Genomic DNA, 19,913 nt, shown 5'->3' on the forward strand with positions numbered 1-19,913 from the left:
TAACAGCAGTTCTTAGCATATCAGGAGGAATGTTATGGACATTTTTCATTTCTGCCAAATTGTTTAGAATATCACCATAAACAGTACTTTTGAGATAACCCCATAGCCAAAAGTCACAGAGATTGAGGTCTGGTGGGAAGAGGGGAATTGTCGGCCTATAAGACGTTCATTCGTGAAATGTTTCCTAAGTAACTGTGCGACACACGTGAGGTGAGGCCCAGCCCTGCATAAAAATCGTAGTATCTAAAATGCCATGTTACTGCAGTTCCATGCATTTCATGTATCACGAAACATTTTAACATTGACTCTAAGTGAGCTGCAATCACAGTGGTCCAGCTGTCGCATGCTCTTCAGAGAAAAATGGTTCAGTTATAAAACTAGCTGTCATTCAACACTAAACGGTGTGGAATGACTGCTATGCAATTGAATGCAGTAGGAGAATGCAATGGAACTAGATAGATAACATGAGAGATTTCTTTGGCCCAAATCGATTAAAAGCGTTTTGAATCAGTATCTTCATGTTTTAGTGCCGAATTCAGGCTTCAAAAATTACAAATTAGCGATCTGTAAGAAAACGATTTCCAGATTATACGCACTTGTGCGAGTGATTTGCGATCTCACATTTTCTAATTGCTAATTCGTGGTTTTCACGGACGAATTTCTGACTTACACGGATGGCGCACTCGACTTTTATCGAATTCAACGCTTTTAAATGGTAATTTGCCTACTTCAAAGTTTCTTAAGGGTATGCAACATGTTAAACCTGTGTAACAAAAGGTTAAGTTAGATTCCGACCCATATTTCGTTTAACAATATTGCATACAGAGCCATTTTCCCCCTGGTGGTGAGTTTTCCAACTTCCTTTTTTTTGCGGAAAATAAATTCCCATGACCTCCTTTACACGATTACCAAGTTGGATAACATTTGATCCAGTAGATTTCCTTTTATGACCGTTTCAGTGTGGAAATTTAATTATAACCACTCTGTATATTATAAAATTTTAATTTGAAGCTATGCGTTATATGTATACCAAGCGTAAATTTTTCGCTTTTATGGAAAAAATAAAGAATCAAAGCAAATATACTTAGGATAATGGACCAAAACTGAAAAAATTTTCTCTCCCTCCGAAAATAAAATATTGAAACTTCGACCTTGAATTTATTGGATTATCGAAATATTTAATTTGACTTATCTTCTAAGTCCTAGTTCCGACAACAATTCCGTCAAAACTTCCGAATTGCTTAAGCTAAAGTAAAAGATTTAGTATATATTCACTGTATGTTAATAAAGTAATCAGAGTGGAATAAAAATAGATTATAAAATTTACGGTGATGCAACTTTTCGTCTGACTGCACAACATGTAATGGAAGAGAAGGCTTGTAGAGATCTGTTCTTGACATGCCTCTAAAAGTAGATGTCATACTCCTTTTGTCTCTTCAATATGAAAAAACTTTCCTTTGAGAGGCAACTTTAGTTTTGGGGAAAGAAAAAATCACAAGAAGACAAATTTGAAGAACATGCAGGACGACTGAGTACACATACTTATTTTCTGAAGACAAGCGGTTCTCCGACTGGTTATTGAATAATGAAAAGATGCATTGTCATGCAATACAAAACATTCGGAATAGGTTTTCTGACTGAAAACGTAAGATTAAAAGTCATCTGCTTAATTCACAGTCATTTACAAGTCAACTACTCGGGCAATTGCAGAATCGTTTTGATCCTGAGCTTGTAAGACAAACCTAATATCACTGGATTTAAACACTTCTTTAATCTTCCGAGAACGTTCCTTCTTTAGTTCATATTCCAAGAATATTAAGTGAATACAATTATTGCAAAAGCAATTGAATATTCATTTGCATTACGGCTTGGTAGTTTACTAACGAGTTAACAAAACTTAAATTCTGCTTTTTGTGTCTAACAATACAACAATATTTTAAATATTTAGAAATAAAATATTAAATTGGAGCCTCACCAGTTGCCTAGCATTTGAAGATTGTTAAATACTAATTGTTTGTTGCCAAACCCTGGCTGTATGGTTGGTTTTCGTAGTTTTCTAAGTTCTCTTTACAAAGGTTCTCTATGAAAGCATCTTAATCAAATAGCTCCCATGTTCTTTCTATGTTCAAATAACCAACTAACCTAGTTTAAGCGCGATTTCTAAGTGAAGTTACTAGCAAAACCCGAATACTCATTAAAAATCATGTAGCTTGCCAATCGGGAGTAACATGAAAGATGCGGCGCCAATAATTGAATTCCTGCTACGGTACGCTGTTCTTAAACTTAGATGGTCGTTCCTTAATTAAATAGCTCACCAGCGGCTGAGCGGTAAAGACGCTGAACACTGGTAGTTCGGTCCGAGGTTCGAATCCCTCGAACGGGCTGGCTGCATGGGCGTTTTCGTGGTTTTCCCCATGTGTAACGTGTATACGAGCCAGTTTCCCTTAGAAAGTCTTCCACGAAGGAATCCCTCCCTTTAGGCAGATAACCCTCGTGTGCTTTGCGATAATTAAATAATCCAATTCAATCCAATCCAATCCTTAATTAAATGTAATTGATTTGTAACTTCTACTAGAGCTGACGGTTAGAATTGAAGTGTAAATAAATAATATCGTGTGCAATATTTGCAATTTATAAGAAGGATTTATTAATAACCGTAATAATTACTTATTATATTACTAATGATTCGGATTCAGTTCTTGACAATTACATTCTAAATTAGAATTTTAAGAATATAATGAAAATACACTACGCACAAAAATACATTTTAAGATAAAAAAAATGAGTTGATTTTTTATGTTTTAAAACTTCTTAAATTCATTTAATAAACATCGTATCCTCGTTGTTAATTGAATCCAGAATGTTGGGTGTCGTTTATATAATTATTCTTACTTTCCACAGAATCTGCTGACTTATCCAGCCATTAAGTAGCTGGAGATCATTTCTACACAATCACCGAACTTCCATTAATTCAGTCTTTAGAGGGTTGTATGTTTATATCATAATTTGACTTTTATAAAAATGATTATTCTAAATCTTATGTTTCTATAAAAATATACTGTGCTTTAAAAATATGTATCAGCCGCTCTTTCAGCCACTTCAAAAGCAACAGTTTGTTTTTAGAAATAAATTATGCAGTTACTGTCATAAAATTCAAATAAACATCAAACAAAAATTCTCAGTTTTAGACAATTCGATTTAAACGAAGTAAAGCAGCAGACGATAAAACGCCGAAGGTAAAAATTTACTCATATATATATGTAAGATAAAAAATGTATGAATCAGAATTATAGTATAACTATAAACATAAATTCCTCCTCTCTATTCTAAAATCGTAATAACTTATCTGCATTGCGTCATTCAAATTAATCATGCGATCTTACGTAACCGTTAATACCAGATGCCTCTTGACGACCAATCACCGAATCTTTCATAAGTACGCACTTTAGCTTTTGCTCTCTACTTTGCTAAGATGTAATTTCGCTGGCTTGCTTTCTATCTCAACAATATCTAAAATGTAAATCTTCGGTGGAAAGGCACGACTAGAGTGCCAAGTGATCTGTGGCCACAAATGTCAATTGGAAATAAAAATGGAATTAAAATCGCCTCGACAGCCAAGTTCTTTAAATACTACGCAATCAAAATTCTTCTTCAATATGGATCTAAGCACGCATCGACACTGCTCTGGCTTTTCCTTTTCTTGTGCTTTTAATATTACAATTAAGCCGGTAGGATGGTTTCCTGCTGCTGCAAACCTCAATGGAAAATTTAGTTCTGCTCTTCCAATCATCGTTTTGTGATAAATCCAAGATAATATGAAAGAAGTGAATCATCAAGTTTGTTTTTTCAGTGTTTAAAAAATAACAGATCATTCTTCTGCTGCCGTGTTTTGCAAGTGCTTCAAAAAAAAAATAATAATAATCACGCGTAGTGTTTACAGATTGAAAGTAATCTCTCGATAAATTGAGAAGTTCGAATGCCTAGTAAAAAGGAATATTGAATTTGCTTCGCCGATGTCTGCAATATTTAGAAAAAAAGTGCTTTAAATCATCAGTGAATTCCCGTTTAGGAATTCAGCATTACAGCGAGTTCAAGGTCGATCTGAGTTAGTGTTTGCAAGTATGTGCGACAGAAAATTATTTGCACTTCCGCTTTTTCAACAGCTCAAAAATTATTACATTCGTGTGAACCTAGCTCAGGAACTAAATTATTTAATGTGCTGAGGATTCTGTAGTTTTCATTTCAACTTTGGTTAAAATTTCTGCAATTTGTTTTGAGAAAATCTGAAATTCTTGCTCATTAATTTTTCTAATTTTCATAATTATGAGTGAGCAAATTAAATAACGAATTTTAAGCTATTTAAATTATTCATAGGGAAGGATATTAAGATAAGTTTTTATGTTTTTAGAATAGAGAGGAGGAATTTATGTTTATAGTTATACTATAATTCTGATTCATACATTTTTTATCTCAGTGTTTAAAAAATAACAGATCATTCTTCTGCTGCCGTGTTTTGCAAGTGCTTCAAAAAAAAAAAAAAATAATAATCACGCGTAGTGTTTACAGATTGAAAGTAATCTCTCGATAAATTGAGAAGTTCGAATGCCTAGTAAAAAAGAATATTGAATTTGCTTCGCCGATGTCTGCAATATTTAGAAAAAAAAAGTGCTTTAAATCATCAGTGAATTCCCGTTTAGGAATTCAGCATTACAGCGAGTTCAAGGTCGATCTGAGTTAGTGTTTGCAAGTGTGTGCGACAGAAAATTATTTGCACTTCCGCTTTTTCAACAGCTCAAAAATTATTACATTCGTGTGAACCTAGCTCAGGAACTAAATTATTTAATGTGCTGAGGATTCTGTAGTTTTCATTTCAACTTTGGTTAAAATTTCTGTAATTTGTTTTGAGAAAATCTGAAATTCTTGTTCATTAATTTTTCTAATTTTCATAATTATGTGTGAGCAAATTAAATAACGAATTTTAAGCTATTTAAATTATTCATAGGGAAGGATATTAAGATAAGTTTTTATGTTTTTGAAATTTTGTTGAGAATTTTGAATACGAATTTTATAATTATTCTAAAAAACTGTAATAAATGTGTAAAAAATAAGTGAAATTATTACACATATGTAATATGAAATTATGGTAAATGCATGTTAAATTTATGGGTGATTGTACGTTAAGTATAGTGTATGTCGAGGGAGTACTGGGTTCTTAAGCAGAGGCCTGTAATTACCTCTGTACAGTTGTTCCCTTCACCCTCTTCATGCAAGATAATGTTGGAGGCTCTCATTTTATGAGTGTTTGTAATTTTTTTTATATTATTATTAGATTTTTTTATTATGGAATGTATTAGTGCAGTTCTCAAAGGCCAGTTACCTTAATGCAAGGAACGGAGGCCTTTTCAAGTAACTGCCTAGGCACCCTGGGCCACCATTGCAGAGAACACACTGGTTAGCTGAAGAGGACAGCCCTATTGATGGATATGTTTGTTTAGAAGTATTGCGAGGCTTCCAGTTTGGTAAAATCAGGAATTGTAAATGAAAGATGATAACGGTGAAACCATAATTTTTGAAGCTTACTCCTATTATTATATGGTATTAAAATATAATTTATCAATATGAAAATTAATATTATAAATATTTATGTGCATTACATTAAATTATAAGTAATGATTATGTAAAAGTTTTTGTGATATTCTGTAATAACAAGAACCTTCCCCAAAGAATTATGATTATGTGAATTCTCAAACAAAAAGACTGTTTTGCACAGGCACTACACTATAATTCAATAAACTCAGAAGTAATGGACTGTATTATATCTCACTTTAATTCTCATTAATTTACATAGTTCATGGCCACTCGAAGCCACGAATTCTCTCACACGCTCTTAGCTCACAATCTCATGTCACAAACTCCAAGAGCTCAAGACGCATGCGCCGACGTTAGTAATGAAATGCGCGCGCAGGCGCAACATACCGCCCGCCTTGACATGATGTAATCATTCAAAATTAAATCTTACAATAAAAAATTACACAGAGTGACAATACGAAATATAGGTAAATAATTGTAAACATCAAATAATAACATCAACAAAATCAAACTACTATAATAAGAAAATACAATAATTAATTACAAACATACTTTTTGTTTAATTTGGCATAGGTAAAAGACAAATTTTATTAATTGATCTTTTAAAAATACCTTCTTTCGTTTTCACTGAAACTACTCTAACCTTATTGTCTTTACCTATGAATATCTCTACGATTCTGCCAAGAGGCCAGTTACATACAGGAACATTATCAGTCTTTAAAATTACCATAGTTCCAACCTTGACATTGTCTTTTTCAAAGAACCATTTAGTTCTTCCTTGCATTGCACTCAAATAGTTATTTCTCCAATACTTCCAAATTGTTTGTACTATTTTAGTCAATTTTTTCCAGCTCTTTAATCTATTATCGTTAACGTTTAAAATATTAGGTTCTGCAATAGCCGTGATAGGTCTGCCTATCAGGAAGTGGCCTGGTGTCAAGATATCAAAATCCTCTGGTTCACATGATAAAGGTTGCAAGGGCCTAGAATTCAAAATGCCTTCAATTTGAGCAATTACTGTAAGAAACTCCTCATAGGTTAGTTTCAAATTGCCTACTACGCGTTTCAAATGAAACTTAACAGATTTGACACCTGCCTCCCAAAGACCTCCATGATTGGGAGCTCTAGGGGGAGTGAACGACCAATCAATACTCTCACTCGATAAATAATTACCTAATTCATCATCTGGTTTGCTGACTAGCCTATTCAATTTCTTTAATTCTGCGTTACTACCAACAAAATTGGTTGCGTTATCTGAAAATATGCGTGCACACTTGCCTCTCCTGCTGAAAAAACGCTTTAAGGTTGCAATAAATGCTTGACTAGACAGGTCTGTTACCAACTCAAGATGACAAGCTTTGGTAACAAAACAAACGAAAATGCACACATACACCTTGTTAAGGCGACCTTTTCTCTGATGTGGGTATTTTATAAAATAAGGACCAAAAAAATCAACTCCAACACAATTGAATGGAAAATTCGGGCTGACTCTTTCTTGAGGGAGTTGACCCATAAGTTGTTGACAGGGCACTGGTTTTGCTTTGAAACATACGACACACTCATGTACTATTTTTCTACAAGTGTTGCGCCCGTTTAAGGGCCAAAACCCTTGTCTAACAATAGACAGTAAGCCTTGTGGACCAATATGCATGCATTTCTTATGAAACATCACAATAATTAGATTAGTCAACTTATGATTCTTTGGTAAGATTATAGGAAATTTTCTATCAAAATTCAACTTACAATTAGCTAATCTGCCTCCAACTCTTAAAATTCCATATTGATCTAAAAATGGAAAAACACTTCTTACCTTGCTATCTAGAGGTACCTTACCCTCCTTTTCAAGGCTTGAGATTTCTTTTTTAAATTCACTATCTTGAATTAGCTTAATCAGTTTAAGTTCAGCTAATTTTAATTCTGAGCTCTGAAGAGGACCTGAAACCTTATCCTTCCCCTTGCAGTTGTTTACAAACCTAAAAATAAAACTTAAAACACGAATAATTTTAGTGTAATTGTTACTTAAATTTAAGAAATCCTCAATGAAAGGGTTAGCTTTCACATTAAGAAAAATATTAGAGTCACTAAGGATTTTAAGTTCGTCTGGAAAGTCCTTCACAATGACTTCCACCGGAATCTCTCTATTTGGGTAGTCGTTGTATCTCAGGAACAGAGGGCCTTTCCACCACATATCATTTTGTAGAAGTTTACTGGGATCCAAACCTCGGGATATAAGGTCACTCGGATTCTCCTTTGATGACACATGACGCCATTGATGACCATTAGTCAACTCTTGAATTGTTGCCACTCGATTTGCAACAAATGTCTTCAACTGGTAAGGCTCCTTTTGTATCCATGAAAGCACGATCATGGAGTCACTCCACAGATAAACGTTGTTCACAGAAATCTCTAATGCAGATATTACTCTAACCATCAACCTTGCAAGTAGGACTGCCGCACAAAGCTCCAGTCTCGGAATAGTAACTCGTTTAATAGGCGAGACTCTGGATTTACTCGTCACTAGCCTTGTCTTCACTTCTCCATTTCTCGAACGGCACTTGCAATATATGGTTGCTCCGTATGCTACCTCAGAGGCATCTGCAAATCCATGAAGTTCCACATAGTCTACTTCTGCAATAAGAATAAACCTTTCAATTTCTATTTTACTTAAAACTTCCAGTTCAGTAGAGAACTTCTTCCATTCATCAGCTTCATTTTTTGGTAGTGATTCATCCCAATTCAGCTTTAACAACGTTGGAGGAATATTTTGGCTTTACTTATGATTGGCCCTAGTAAACCAATCGGGTCAAACAATCTTACAATTGTGGACAATATTTGTCGTTTGGTAACTACTATGTCATTATCGAGTTTCACTCTAAAACAGTCTCTTCTAGACTTCCAAGACACTCCAAGTGTTGTAGATTCTGCTTCATTAGGAAAGGAATAGGAGTGATCTTCTTCCGCAAGATCAGCATGATTACTGCACCACTTGTGCAGTGTCATTCCTGCACTCTTCAGTATTGCAGTTAACTGAGATTTAAGTTCCTTAGCTGTACTCAAAGATTCCGCTCCACTAAGCACATCATCCATATGAAAGTTTTTAAGTAAGACTGGCGCAGCTAATGGAAATTTTGGACCTTCATCAATCGACAATTGTTTAAGAGTTCTCATAGCTAAGTATGGCGCACTAACTGTACCGTAAGTCACAGTATTAAGCTCGTAGATTTTCACAGGTGCATCATTTTCTTTTTTCCACAGGATTCGCTGCAAGCATCTCTGTTCAGGTTTAATTTTAATCATTCTATACATTCTTCTAATATCCGCCGTAAATGCGAATGGGTACTTTCTAAATCTAAGCATGATTGAAAAGAGATCATCTTGAATAACCCCTCCATTACGTTGTAAAGAATTTAGCGAAATTCCATTTGATGTTAAACACGATGCATTAAACACTGTTCTCAATTTAGTTGTTGTTTTTTGAGGTCGGTATATCCCATGATGTGGCATATAGTACACTACCCTAGGCTCATTTTTCTCTTCAACCTCAGTCATATGCCCTAGCTCTTCATATTCCTTTAAAAAATCCTGATACAGACTCAAATATTCAGGGTCTTTAACTAATCTTTTCCATAGGGGATTTAATCTCTCAAGGGCAACATCCTTTGAATTTCCTAAGCAAATAGGATCTTCCTTTAGTGGCATTGTTACAATGTATCTCCCTTCTTCATCCCGCTTATGAGTTTGCACATAATGTTCTTCACATATTGCTGTTTCTTTATTTTTTGGAATGGCTATTTCAACATTCTCTATTTCCCAAAATTTTCTCATTGTTTGTTCTAAGTCATTAGATGTTTTCATTAACCCACAATGTAAGCGGCTCTGTTCTTCTGATGTAACGCTTCCCGACACTATAAACCCGAACACGCTGTTTTGTAAAAAAAGACTCGAGTTTTCATAGAGAATTTGTTCAGATTTTAATATCTCAAAGAAAACCTCAGCTCCTAAAAGCATCTCTATACGTTCTGGAACATTAAAATTCTCATCAGCTAATTTTATGTTACAAAAATCCTGCATTTTAATAGCAATTTTCCTTGAAGGAATCAAGTCTTGAGTGATTTTTGGTACTACTAATAAGTCTAAATGTCCCATGTAACTTTTATCTTTATTGCTAATGCATGCCGAAACTCTTTTCCGAATTGTAAACAAGGAATCATTTAATCCGGAAATCGCAATGTTTACCTTCTCATAATCAAAGTTGAATTTATTCGCACAGTCTCTGCTTATAAACGATGAAGTACTGCCGCCATCAAGTAATGTTTTGACTGGATGTAGCTTACCCATAATATCACTAATAAAGCAAATAGCCGTGCTCAGAAGAACACTTTTTCTGGATCTGTTTACACTAGTCGCTGTAAGTAGAATATTACCGTTGTTAGGCAGAAAGTCTGGCGCTAGGGGGGGGAAAGCACACTGGAACTACTCGCTGTTTCGTTTTTATTTTTTTCCTTCTCTTTCGATGATTTATTTTCTACTGGAAAATGCAATGTCATGTGGTGTCTTTTCCCACAAACGGAACACGAAAACTTTGATTTGCAGTTTTTGACGGAGTGGTTTAATGCTAGGTAATTAAAGAATAATTTATGACTTTTGATGATTTCAACCCGATCATTCACCGTTTGTTTCAAGAAATTTGGGCATTTTGCCAAAAAATGATTCTCCTCACAATTAAAATGAAATTCGAAAAAGAAAAAATTACTTAAAATAATAACCGTTATAATAAAAAATATATAAAGAATATTATTTGGAAAAAAGAATGATGGTGACTTTTTTTCCTCTCACGGGAAAGGAAACAAGGTTGCCATATATTAAGACGTTCGCCAAGTGAACTATTCTTGGCGCAAACTGAACAAAAAGTGCCAACATAAATTTGTGAATTTCTCCGTAAATTTCGCTCCAAATTTTACAAAATTTCATATTTAGGCGTAGTTTGAGTCGTAGAATCGAAATATGTAAAAAAATCGATATGTTATTTCAGAAAAAGGCCCGATTTTGTGTCAAAATACCTATGTTAGAATAGTGCTATATATAAATCTAATATATATCCTAAGTCGCGCTTTCGAGACATGAAGAACGCAATTTGAATTTTGTCAATCGGCCCAGTAGAACGGGAGATATAGCACTGTCCCATTTTTTTTTTTTTTGAGCAGTGTACCTTTTCTTGGCACCTATGTTCAATTTTTCGCATATCTGTGCAAAAAGACTTAGTGGGTGCAAAACAAGACATCTGTCTATTTTTGTCTGTCTGTCTGTTCTGTATTGAAATTTATTCTTGCAATATGGCAACATACCGAGTATTTTCTCGCCATGATTGAACTTGAAGTATTTTTTTGTTTTTATCTGTGAAAGTGTAATATTTGTTTTTTGTTTTGTCGACGTGCTTTGCAGATGAAAAAACGTGGTTTGAATTTATGGTAAAAGTATCACTCTCGGAAAAATGAAGTTTTATCCTGTTATGGTGTTGCTTTATGCAACATATAATGCAATAATTTTCTTGACTGACTACGTCCATTCTTAAAACTGTAAAATGAGTTTGGGAAATGATCAGAAATTATCTGTTAAATTAATTAAGGAATGGGCAGATGGTGAAAAGCATGAACAAGATTTAAGACCTGATTCTGAAGAAGCTAATACGTATGAAGCTGATGATGATTCTAAAATCAAACCTGAAATTGAATTGAAAGAAACGACGGATGATTTTGTATATAAAGCAGATTTTCGTGGACATTTGCAGTTAGTAAACACAGCGAACGTTGGTAATAATCATTGTAGAGGTGTTGAAGTGAATCAAGCTGGTAAGTATGTAGAAATATTGCAGTTAAATACATTTTTACCAAAGGTGTATGTATCATGTATTGGGTCAAACGTCAAAAGTGAGATAACATATTTGAGGATTCCTCATTTCGTTTGAATTATCATTTTATGTTTATTTTTCACTTAATTTAGGAGAGTATACTGACCATTTGAAATATAATTTTTGAATTTAATCTGTTTGTAAAAAAATGTGCATATTGTTTTGGTACTTTGTTTCATGCCTAAAATAAACAAATATATTTTAGAATAATTAATTAATGCTGTTAGTGTAATGGTAGTATAATTAGATGGATTTAATTAATCTTAGTGTTTAATAATAATTTTTAAAACATATAACCATTAATATTATTAATGATATTTTTTAAAACACTAACCCACAGACTTAAACAAACCATTTCCTAATAAATGTACGAGACATTTACATAGTAAAATATTTATTGTGATATCCCAAGACAACAAGAATGAACACAAAGCAGGTAAAACATATTCTTAGTCATTATAGCCCTCTTTATATTCCAAAAATAATTTTTAATCATTTTAAATGAGTTGTTGAGTAATAGTTGAATTTTGTGGTGCCGCAATTGAAATTGGTGTCAGTTTTACAGCATTTAGTAGCATGTAATCAGTAACTTCTCAATGACACTAAGAGAGATTTTCTACTAAACCATAAAACAATGCTTTTAGAAATATTATTCCATTTCTTAGTGGGGTACTATTCCATTAATGGAAAAGTGTTGACTTTATTTAAAAACTAGGTGTACCCGCCCGGCGTTGCCCGTGCATTTAGAAAATGCAGATAAGTGAATAGCGCAGGAATAGTAGTGTAGGACATGTAGACTGTCTCTCTCTCTTCCCCCCCCCCACAAGCTACAAAAAAGAAATGAATTGTAATTAATCGATTTAATGTATCGTCAAAACAGCAAACTAACGCTAGAATAAAGAAATCAATTGTTACAATCGAACGTTATTTGAAAACAAATAATAATATCAGTGAGTCAAAAAAACCGTGATTAATTAATTATAAATAATTTTTTAAAAATTTTTCTAATTCAAAAATCGAAAATCGGGCTTCGAGGTCTGGTGGCCAGCCCCTTTGTGCTTCCGTATAAAAAATTCCAGGTCCCTGCGTGCGATAGATTTGGCTGGAGAGCTCGGTCAGACAGACAGACAGACACATTACACTTGCTTTTATTATCATTATTTAAATTAGAATAACTTTTAATTTTGAATGTTGACTTTATTTAAAAATATATTATCATTATTTAAATTAGAATAACTTTTAATTTTGAATGTTGATTTTATTTAAAAATATATTATCATTATTTAAATTAGAATAACTTTTAATTTTGAATGTTAAAAAATTTATGATCAAATATCATTCAAAATTTTAGGTAAAGAACTCACAAAAATGTCTTCTGTTGAAGTAGTTTATAATTCTCCTCGTAAACAAGATTTGTTCAGTAAAAAAGATGATGACAAGATGAATGTAGAAGATTGTAACAGATATGAACAATCAGGTATGTTGTTAAAGTTAGTGTTAAGTATAATTAAAGTGCATATTGTAGTGTTTCTGCAATCTAGATAAAATATTAGAAAATTTCCTATTAAAACTGCTGTTTTAGCATTGAGTGTCTCTTAAAAACATCATGAAAGAAATGGGCTAAGAAATATCACTTAGAAAACTGTGTGAATGAAAACAGTGTAAAAAGAAAGAGTAGAAAAGAATAAGGAGGAAACATTTCAATTCTAAAACAGTACCAGTAGAGAAAATATTCACAGAAATTTATGTGTATATGCGTACATCGAAAGAACAGAAAACAAAATTGGGTTGATCTTTACAATATGGTAACTGGTAGTTTGGCGACATTTTGGAGGCGATAAAGGTTACTACCTGGGACTTTGGTAATAATGTGAGCAGTACTCAGTTCCGATTACGCATTATTTTGTGGGGGGGAAATGAGAGATCATGGGATATGTCGTGATATTAATGGACGAATTACGGTTCTTTAATCGGAAAAGGGGGGAATTTGGACAAGTATCTGTGGATGTATATTATTTTGTATTAAGCTTCATTGTGTGTTGTGTGAAGTAGGGTTGAATAATTTTGGGATTGTATGGCGCTGTCTAAAGTGAATTGTAGATGTGATAAAGAGAATTTTTTTTTTTATCAAATTCTATCAAATTCGGAAAAAAAAATCGTTCAGTAATTTTATTGAATCCATAATAAAAGTGTATCCACCATGTAAGGAAGATTCGGAAGAAGATTAGGTTAGTTAGACTTTGTTAAAAATGTGAGTAGTATTCAGTTCTGATTACGCATTATTTTGTGTGAGGGAAATGAGAGATCATGGGATATGTCATGTGATATTAATGGTCGAATTACTGTTCTTTAATCGGGAAAAAATCTGGCAATTTTGTATTTGGCTTTATTCTGTGTTGTGTGAAATAGTGTTTGTGAATTTTTGGATCCCATGGCCGTAACTAAAGTGAATTCGAAATGGGTATTTAGTGGTATTGAAAAGGATAGTAATAAATGTTTTTTAAGGTTGTGTGAGAGAGAAATAAACATGTTTTATTATGTTATTTATTTTACGTGGTATCTTGCTTTGAAAGATAAGTATGATTTTAAAGATTCTGAAAGAGAATGAAGAAAAGTGTATCCGCCACGTAATGAAGATTCTGAAGGAGATTAGGTAAGTTAGTATTTTTAATTATTTTTATGCATTGTTGGAAATGTAAGGTAGAAAGGAATTTGGTATTATTGGGAAAATTGTTATTAGCAATGATTTAGTTTAAAGTAATTAGGATTGTAAGGTAATTTTTATTAATTTAATGTATGTGCTCATTTATATTTTAAGTAGTGTTTTTGAATTTAATTATATTTTAATGAAATGATAGTTATTTTGTGAATTTTATGTTTGTAGGAATTTGGTATACGTTTAAGTTGAAATAAACGTGCATGGAAATAATTTAAATATTTGATATTAAGTATTTGTAATGCTTGAGGTATGGATTCGTTGGTGACGTGTATAATGTAATAGATGATTTAGAGGTAAAAGTTTTTGGATATTCTATTTATTTTATATGTGGAAATGTTGATATTTGTAAAGGGTAAATACTTTTTCGCGATCAGGTAATTTCATATATGTTCTTTTTACCGGGTTTAAAGATTCAGAAAATTGTCATGCATTTTCGTGAAATTTTTCTAATTTATGAGAAAAAAGCAGTGTACATGGATATAGTGAAGAGTGTGCGCAATGCCATTTTTGTGCAATTCTGGGATTTTTTTTTAAGTAAAAATAAGTCGACGTGTACATGGTTTAGTGATATTTTAATGAAATGATAGTTATTTTGTGAATTTTATGCTTGTAGGAATTTGGTATACGTTTAAGTTGAAATAAACGTGCATGGAAATAATTTAAATATTTGATACTAAGTATTTGTAATGCTTGCGGTATGAATTCGTTGGTGACGTGTATAATGTAATAGATGATTTAGAGGTAAAAGTTTTTGGATATTTTATTTATTTTATATGTGGAGATGTTCATATTTGTAAAGGGTAAATACTTTTTCGCGATCAGGTAATTTCATATATGTTCTTTTTACCGGGTTTAAAGATTGAGAAAATTGTCATGTATTTTCGTGAAATTTTTGTAATTTATGAGAAAAAAGCAGTGTACATGGATATAGTGAAGAGTGTGCGCAATGCCATTTTTGTGCAATTCTGGGATTTTTTTTAAGTAAAAATAAGTCGGCGTGTACATGGTTTATGTGTATGTGTTATTTTGAAAAATGTGTAAGGAGAATGGTATTGTGCAGTTTTTCCTAATTTTGCAGTGAATATTTGTCATGATTAAGCAGTTTTGTTTGATAAAATTTCTAGCATAAGTGTAATTCGGCTAGTAGATTGTTGGAAGAAGTGTTCAGGAGATAAAAAGAAAAGAAACATGTCTTTACTTCGTGAAGACAAAATGGCGGCGGGGAAAAAAAAATGGAGGGTTGCTGTAGGAGAGTTGGTCGGCAAATTTTCGCCAAAAAATCGCCAAGTTACCATAATGTAAAGATCAACCCAAAATTGAACTATAAAAGAAAAATAATAAAACAATCTATATTATTCTAAAAACAGCGTAACATCGCAGAACATTATTTACTATTGCGTGCATTAGCTTATTTTGTATGAAAAAATTCAAAAGAGGAGAAAATTTGTTCTAAACTTTTAGAACTTTAATCTCAACTATATTGCATAATTCATTTGAAATTTCAGCAATGAAATATTCCTTTCTGCATTACAAAGTTTAACACATGGCAAACAGTATCAGGGTAAGTTTCTTCCATGGAGAAACCATTTGAATGAATCTGATTGAATGGTTTATTACAAACTTAATCTACATTATCATTAACATTAGTGTAACATATGTAGCAAATCAGATTATGCTGTTGCATGCAGTTTTGAAGTAAATGAAATTGGTATTAGTAAATTAGCAGGCTTACTGGTTTATCATTCTTCATAGTGTCTTTTGCTGTCTTGTAAGAAATGGAAACTTGCTTCCATATAGCTCTGCGTCTTTTTTTTTTTTCTTTTTTATTACTCATATTTTTTGAAAATTGAAACAGAAAGAATTAGATGGTGTGCACTATCAGTTAAATAAAAAAATTTTCAGGTTGAAAAACAAATATGAATACGTATCCTAATACAGCACAAAGTCCGAAATCCGGACACGTCAGGACTTCGGCGATTCCGGATTCGGGATTTATCCGGTTATTAGATCATCAGTTTAAATCTTGTAAGATTGCATGTAGAAATTATAAAATTAAAAATGTGAAATCGTGATTTATGAAATAATGAAGTATTTATGATGTAAAGGGTATCAAAATTTACAAAAAAAGCTTAATATTTACTTGTTTACCTTATTAAACATTTCGGTTGATCTTTGGATTATGGTAATTTGGAGATTTTTTGGCAAAAATTTGGCAACCAACTCTGCTACAACAACCCTTTGTTTTTTTTTTTTTTTTTTTTTTTTGTTTTTGGCCGCCATTTTGTCTTCACGAAGTAAAGACATGTTTCTTTTCTTTTTATTTATTCAACACTTTTCCCAACAATCTACTAGCCGAATTACACTTATGCTAGAAATTTTATGGAACAAAACTGCTTAATCATGACAAATATTAACTGCAAGATTGGGAAAAAGTGCAGAATCGCAAACTTCTTGCCGCGTTTTTCAAAATCGCACATACACAGTAACCATGTACACGTCCACTTATTTTTACTTAAAAAAACATCCCAGAATTGCACAAAAATGGCATTGTGCACACTCTTGACTTTATCCATCTAAACTGTAACCATGTACACGTCGACTTATTTTTACTTAAAAAAACATCCCAGAATTGCACAAAAATGGCATTGCACACACTCTTGACTTTATCCATCTAAACTGCTATTTTCTCATAAATTACAAAAATTTGCACGAAAATGCAGGAAAATTTTGTGAATCTTTAAACTCGGTAAAAAGCACATATATGAAATTACCTGATCGCGAAAAATTATATACCCTATCCAAGGATGAACATTTCCACGTATAATATAAATAAAATATCCAAAAACTTTTACCTCTAAATTATCTATTATAAACGTCGCCAACGAATTCATAACAAAACATTAAAAATGGTTACAAATACTTATTGTCAAATATTTAAATTATTTCCATGCACGTTTACTTTCACTCAAACGTATACCAAATTTCTACGAACATATAATTCACAAAATAACTATTATTTAATTAAAATATAATTAAACCATGTACACGTCGACTTATTTTTACTTAAAAAAAATCCCAGAATTGCACAAAAATGGCATTGTGCACACTCTTCACTATATCCATGTACACTGCTTTTTCTCATAAATTAGAAAAATTTCACGAAAATGCATGAAAATTTTGTGAATCTTTAAACTCGGTAAAAAGGACATATATGAAATTACCTGATTGCGAAAAAGTATATACCCTTTCCAAGGATGAACATTCGCATGTTGAAAATAAATAAAATATCCAAAAACTTTTACCTCTAAATTATCTGTTATAAACCTCACCTACCAATTTCTAACGCAAACATTAAAAATGGTTCCAAATACTTAGTGTCAAATACTTAAATTCTTTCCATGCACATTTACTTCTGCTGAAACGTATTCCAAAATACTACAAACATATAACTCTCAAAATCACGATCATTAAATTAAAATATAATTAAATTAAAAAACACTACTTAAAATATAAATAAGCACATACATTAAATTAATAAAAATTAGCTTACAATCCTAATTACTTTAAACTAAATCATTGCTAATAACAATTTTCCAATAATGCCATATTAATTTATTTACTCCTTACATTTAGAACGATGCATAAAAATAATACAGTCAAAAGTCGTTAATCCGGACTCGTCGGGACTTCGGCGACTCCGGATTATAGATCATCAGTTTAAATCTGGTAAGATGCCATGCAGTAATTATAAAATTAAAAATATGAAACTGTAATTTATGAAATAAAGAACAATTATGATCTAAAGAGTATCAAAATTTACCAAAAAAAAAAAAAAAAAAGCTTAATATTTATTTGTTTACTTTATTAAACATTTCTTTCAATGTAAGTTGTTAACTTGCTTCGTTTTTTACGTGTTAATACATTCTCTTTAATTCTATAAACAGACATAATTTCTTGTTCAGTTACAAATTTCCGCTGTTCAAGTCCTATAATTGCTGTGTCGAGAATACCAATTAATTTGTCAGTTGAAATTTTTTCGTTTTCAATAACCTCTGTTACTTTCTTCGCTATCGGAAGCGAATTATAATGATGAGGAATTTGATTTAAATCATATCAAAGATGGTGTACATCGAGATGAAATACTACTTTTAATAAGGAATTATAAGCCAAATAAAATAAAAACATCTGCCCTGAAGATAAGGATAGTGCTGACAGATCAACTTCCAATTCATTGCGCGGTGCCGCCCACGGCGTTAAAGATAAACAAAGTTTAGATATGATGCTAAAGCAAAATTTAAAGTAATTAAACATTTAGCAGTAGTAGCAATAAAAGCTCCCTGAGATATCATGTTGTGCAGACATTGAAGATAATAAAAGATTTTGAACTTAACCAATTTATTAACAATATAATAAAGAATAAAAACACAGAAAATAAATTTCAACAATATCAGAGTCTTAGGAAAAATATAAGATAACCATCATTCATCAAATAATATTTTTACCTGGTCTCCAAAACACTGGCATTCAATACAAACAAAAATGCTGCATTAATTATGTGGCCTAAAAATGAAGCTGGCTACACATTCAATAAGTCCATAATCAATGGTTGAGAACACACCTGAAAAATTTAAATGAAGTTCTTGAAAACACTTAAATCCGGCCTAATTCCGTTTGCACAAGGAATCGCCGCTGACGTATTTTAATTGCCGCCTTTATTGAAGAAAATGGATGCCGTCCACGGCAGTCACTCACATGGTAGCCTCTGGAACCAAGGAATTTATTCCGGAACAATAATCTTGTGGACATGAACCAAGGAACCCCATTCCGGAACAACCATCCAGCGGACAGGCACCAAGGAACTTTATTCAGGAACAGCCATCCCGCAAACCGGAACCAAGGCACTTTATTCACTGGACTGCATGCATCCTTCTGAAGGGGCTGGAAACCGCTCACTCAAGTGCCAGGAAAGCAGGAACTAGGAGACTAGAAGGGTTGAGCCAGAGCGACGCGAGATACTTATAGCAGAAGTAGGCATGACGTCATCTCACGGCAACCAATCAGCTATCGGCACGAATTGGCTTTTCGGATGACGTAACATCACGTTTCGTTTTTGCATCTCAATTAGGTTGAAACAGTCTGTTCTCAATGCAAACAGTGGCAGCAAGAAAAGAAGTAGAAGTAACTACTATATTACTTTAAAATAAGAACTAAACTAAATAAACATTTCAAGGAGGAGGGATAATGCAGTAAAAGGTTTAAAATAAGCTATATTTTCCAACAAACGCCCCCCACATCATCATCTCCGACCTGAAATAAAAACTGAATGCCAGTATCTTTACGAAATTCAAAACAAGAATAACTAAATATCACAATTTCTTCAATTCAGAAATTTTTAAGAAAATTTTCCGTTGGGAACATCTTATCCCATTATTTAAAAATTTACCATAACAAGAAAGTCCAACATGTTATAAAACAATACAAAGACATACGTATGATCATACACTCAATACATTTACCCAGGGCCCTGGTCACTCATACAACATTCTACACTATACAGTTTTACATTTACCTAATATCCATCATAATATGACTTATAACATATTAGTTTCAAATAAACAAAACTCTTAATTTAAATACACACAAAAACAAATTTCATAAGAAAATTGTTCCACAAAATCTTAATCAGGTTATGCTTAG

General features: G+C 32.5%; 1 protein-coding gene across 2 annotated transcripts in view; it reads left to right on the forward strand.

The window, feature by feature from the left end:
- Positions 1–10,926: 10,926 nt before the first annotated feature.
- LOC118197128 (uncharacterized) overlaps positions 10,927–19,913 on the forward strand; it is a 58,327-nt gene continuing 49,340 nt past the window's right edge. For both annotated transcript variants that reach the window (XM_035368657.2, XM_085814602.1), the window contains exons 1-2: positions 10,927–11,438; positions 12,849–12,974. In XM_035368657.2, coding sequence (XP_035224548.1) covers positions 11,171–11,438; positions 12,849–12,974 — 394 coding nt within the window. In that variant the 5' untranslated portion in view covers positions 10,927–11,170. The remainder of the gene's footprint in view (positions 11,439–12,848; positions 12,975–19,913) is intronic.

Source organism: Stegodyphus dumicola, chromosome 4, assembly GCF_044657685.1.
Source record: "Stegodyphus dumicola isolate Sdum_Otavi_A_Nest chromosome 4, ASM4465768v1".
NCBI classification, from domain to species: Eukaryota; Metazoa; Arthropoda; class Arachnida; order Araneae; family Eresidae; genus Stegodyphus; species Stegodyphus dumicola.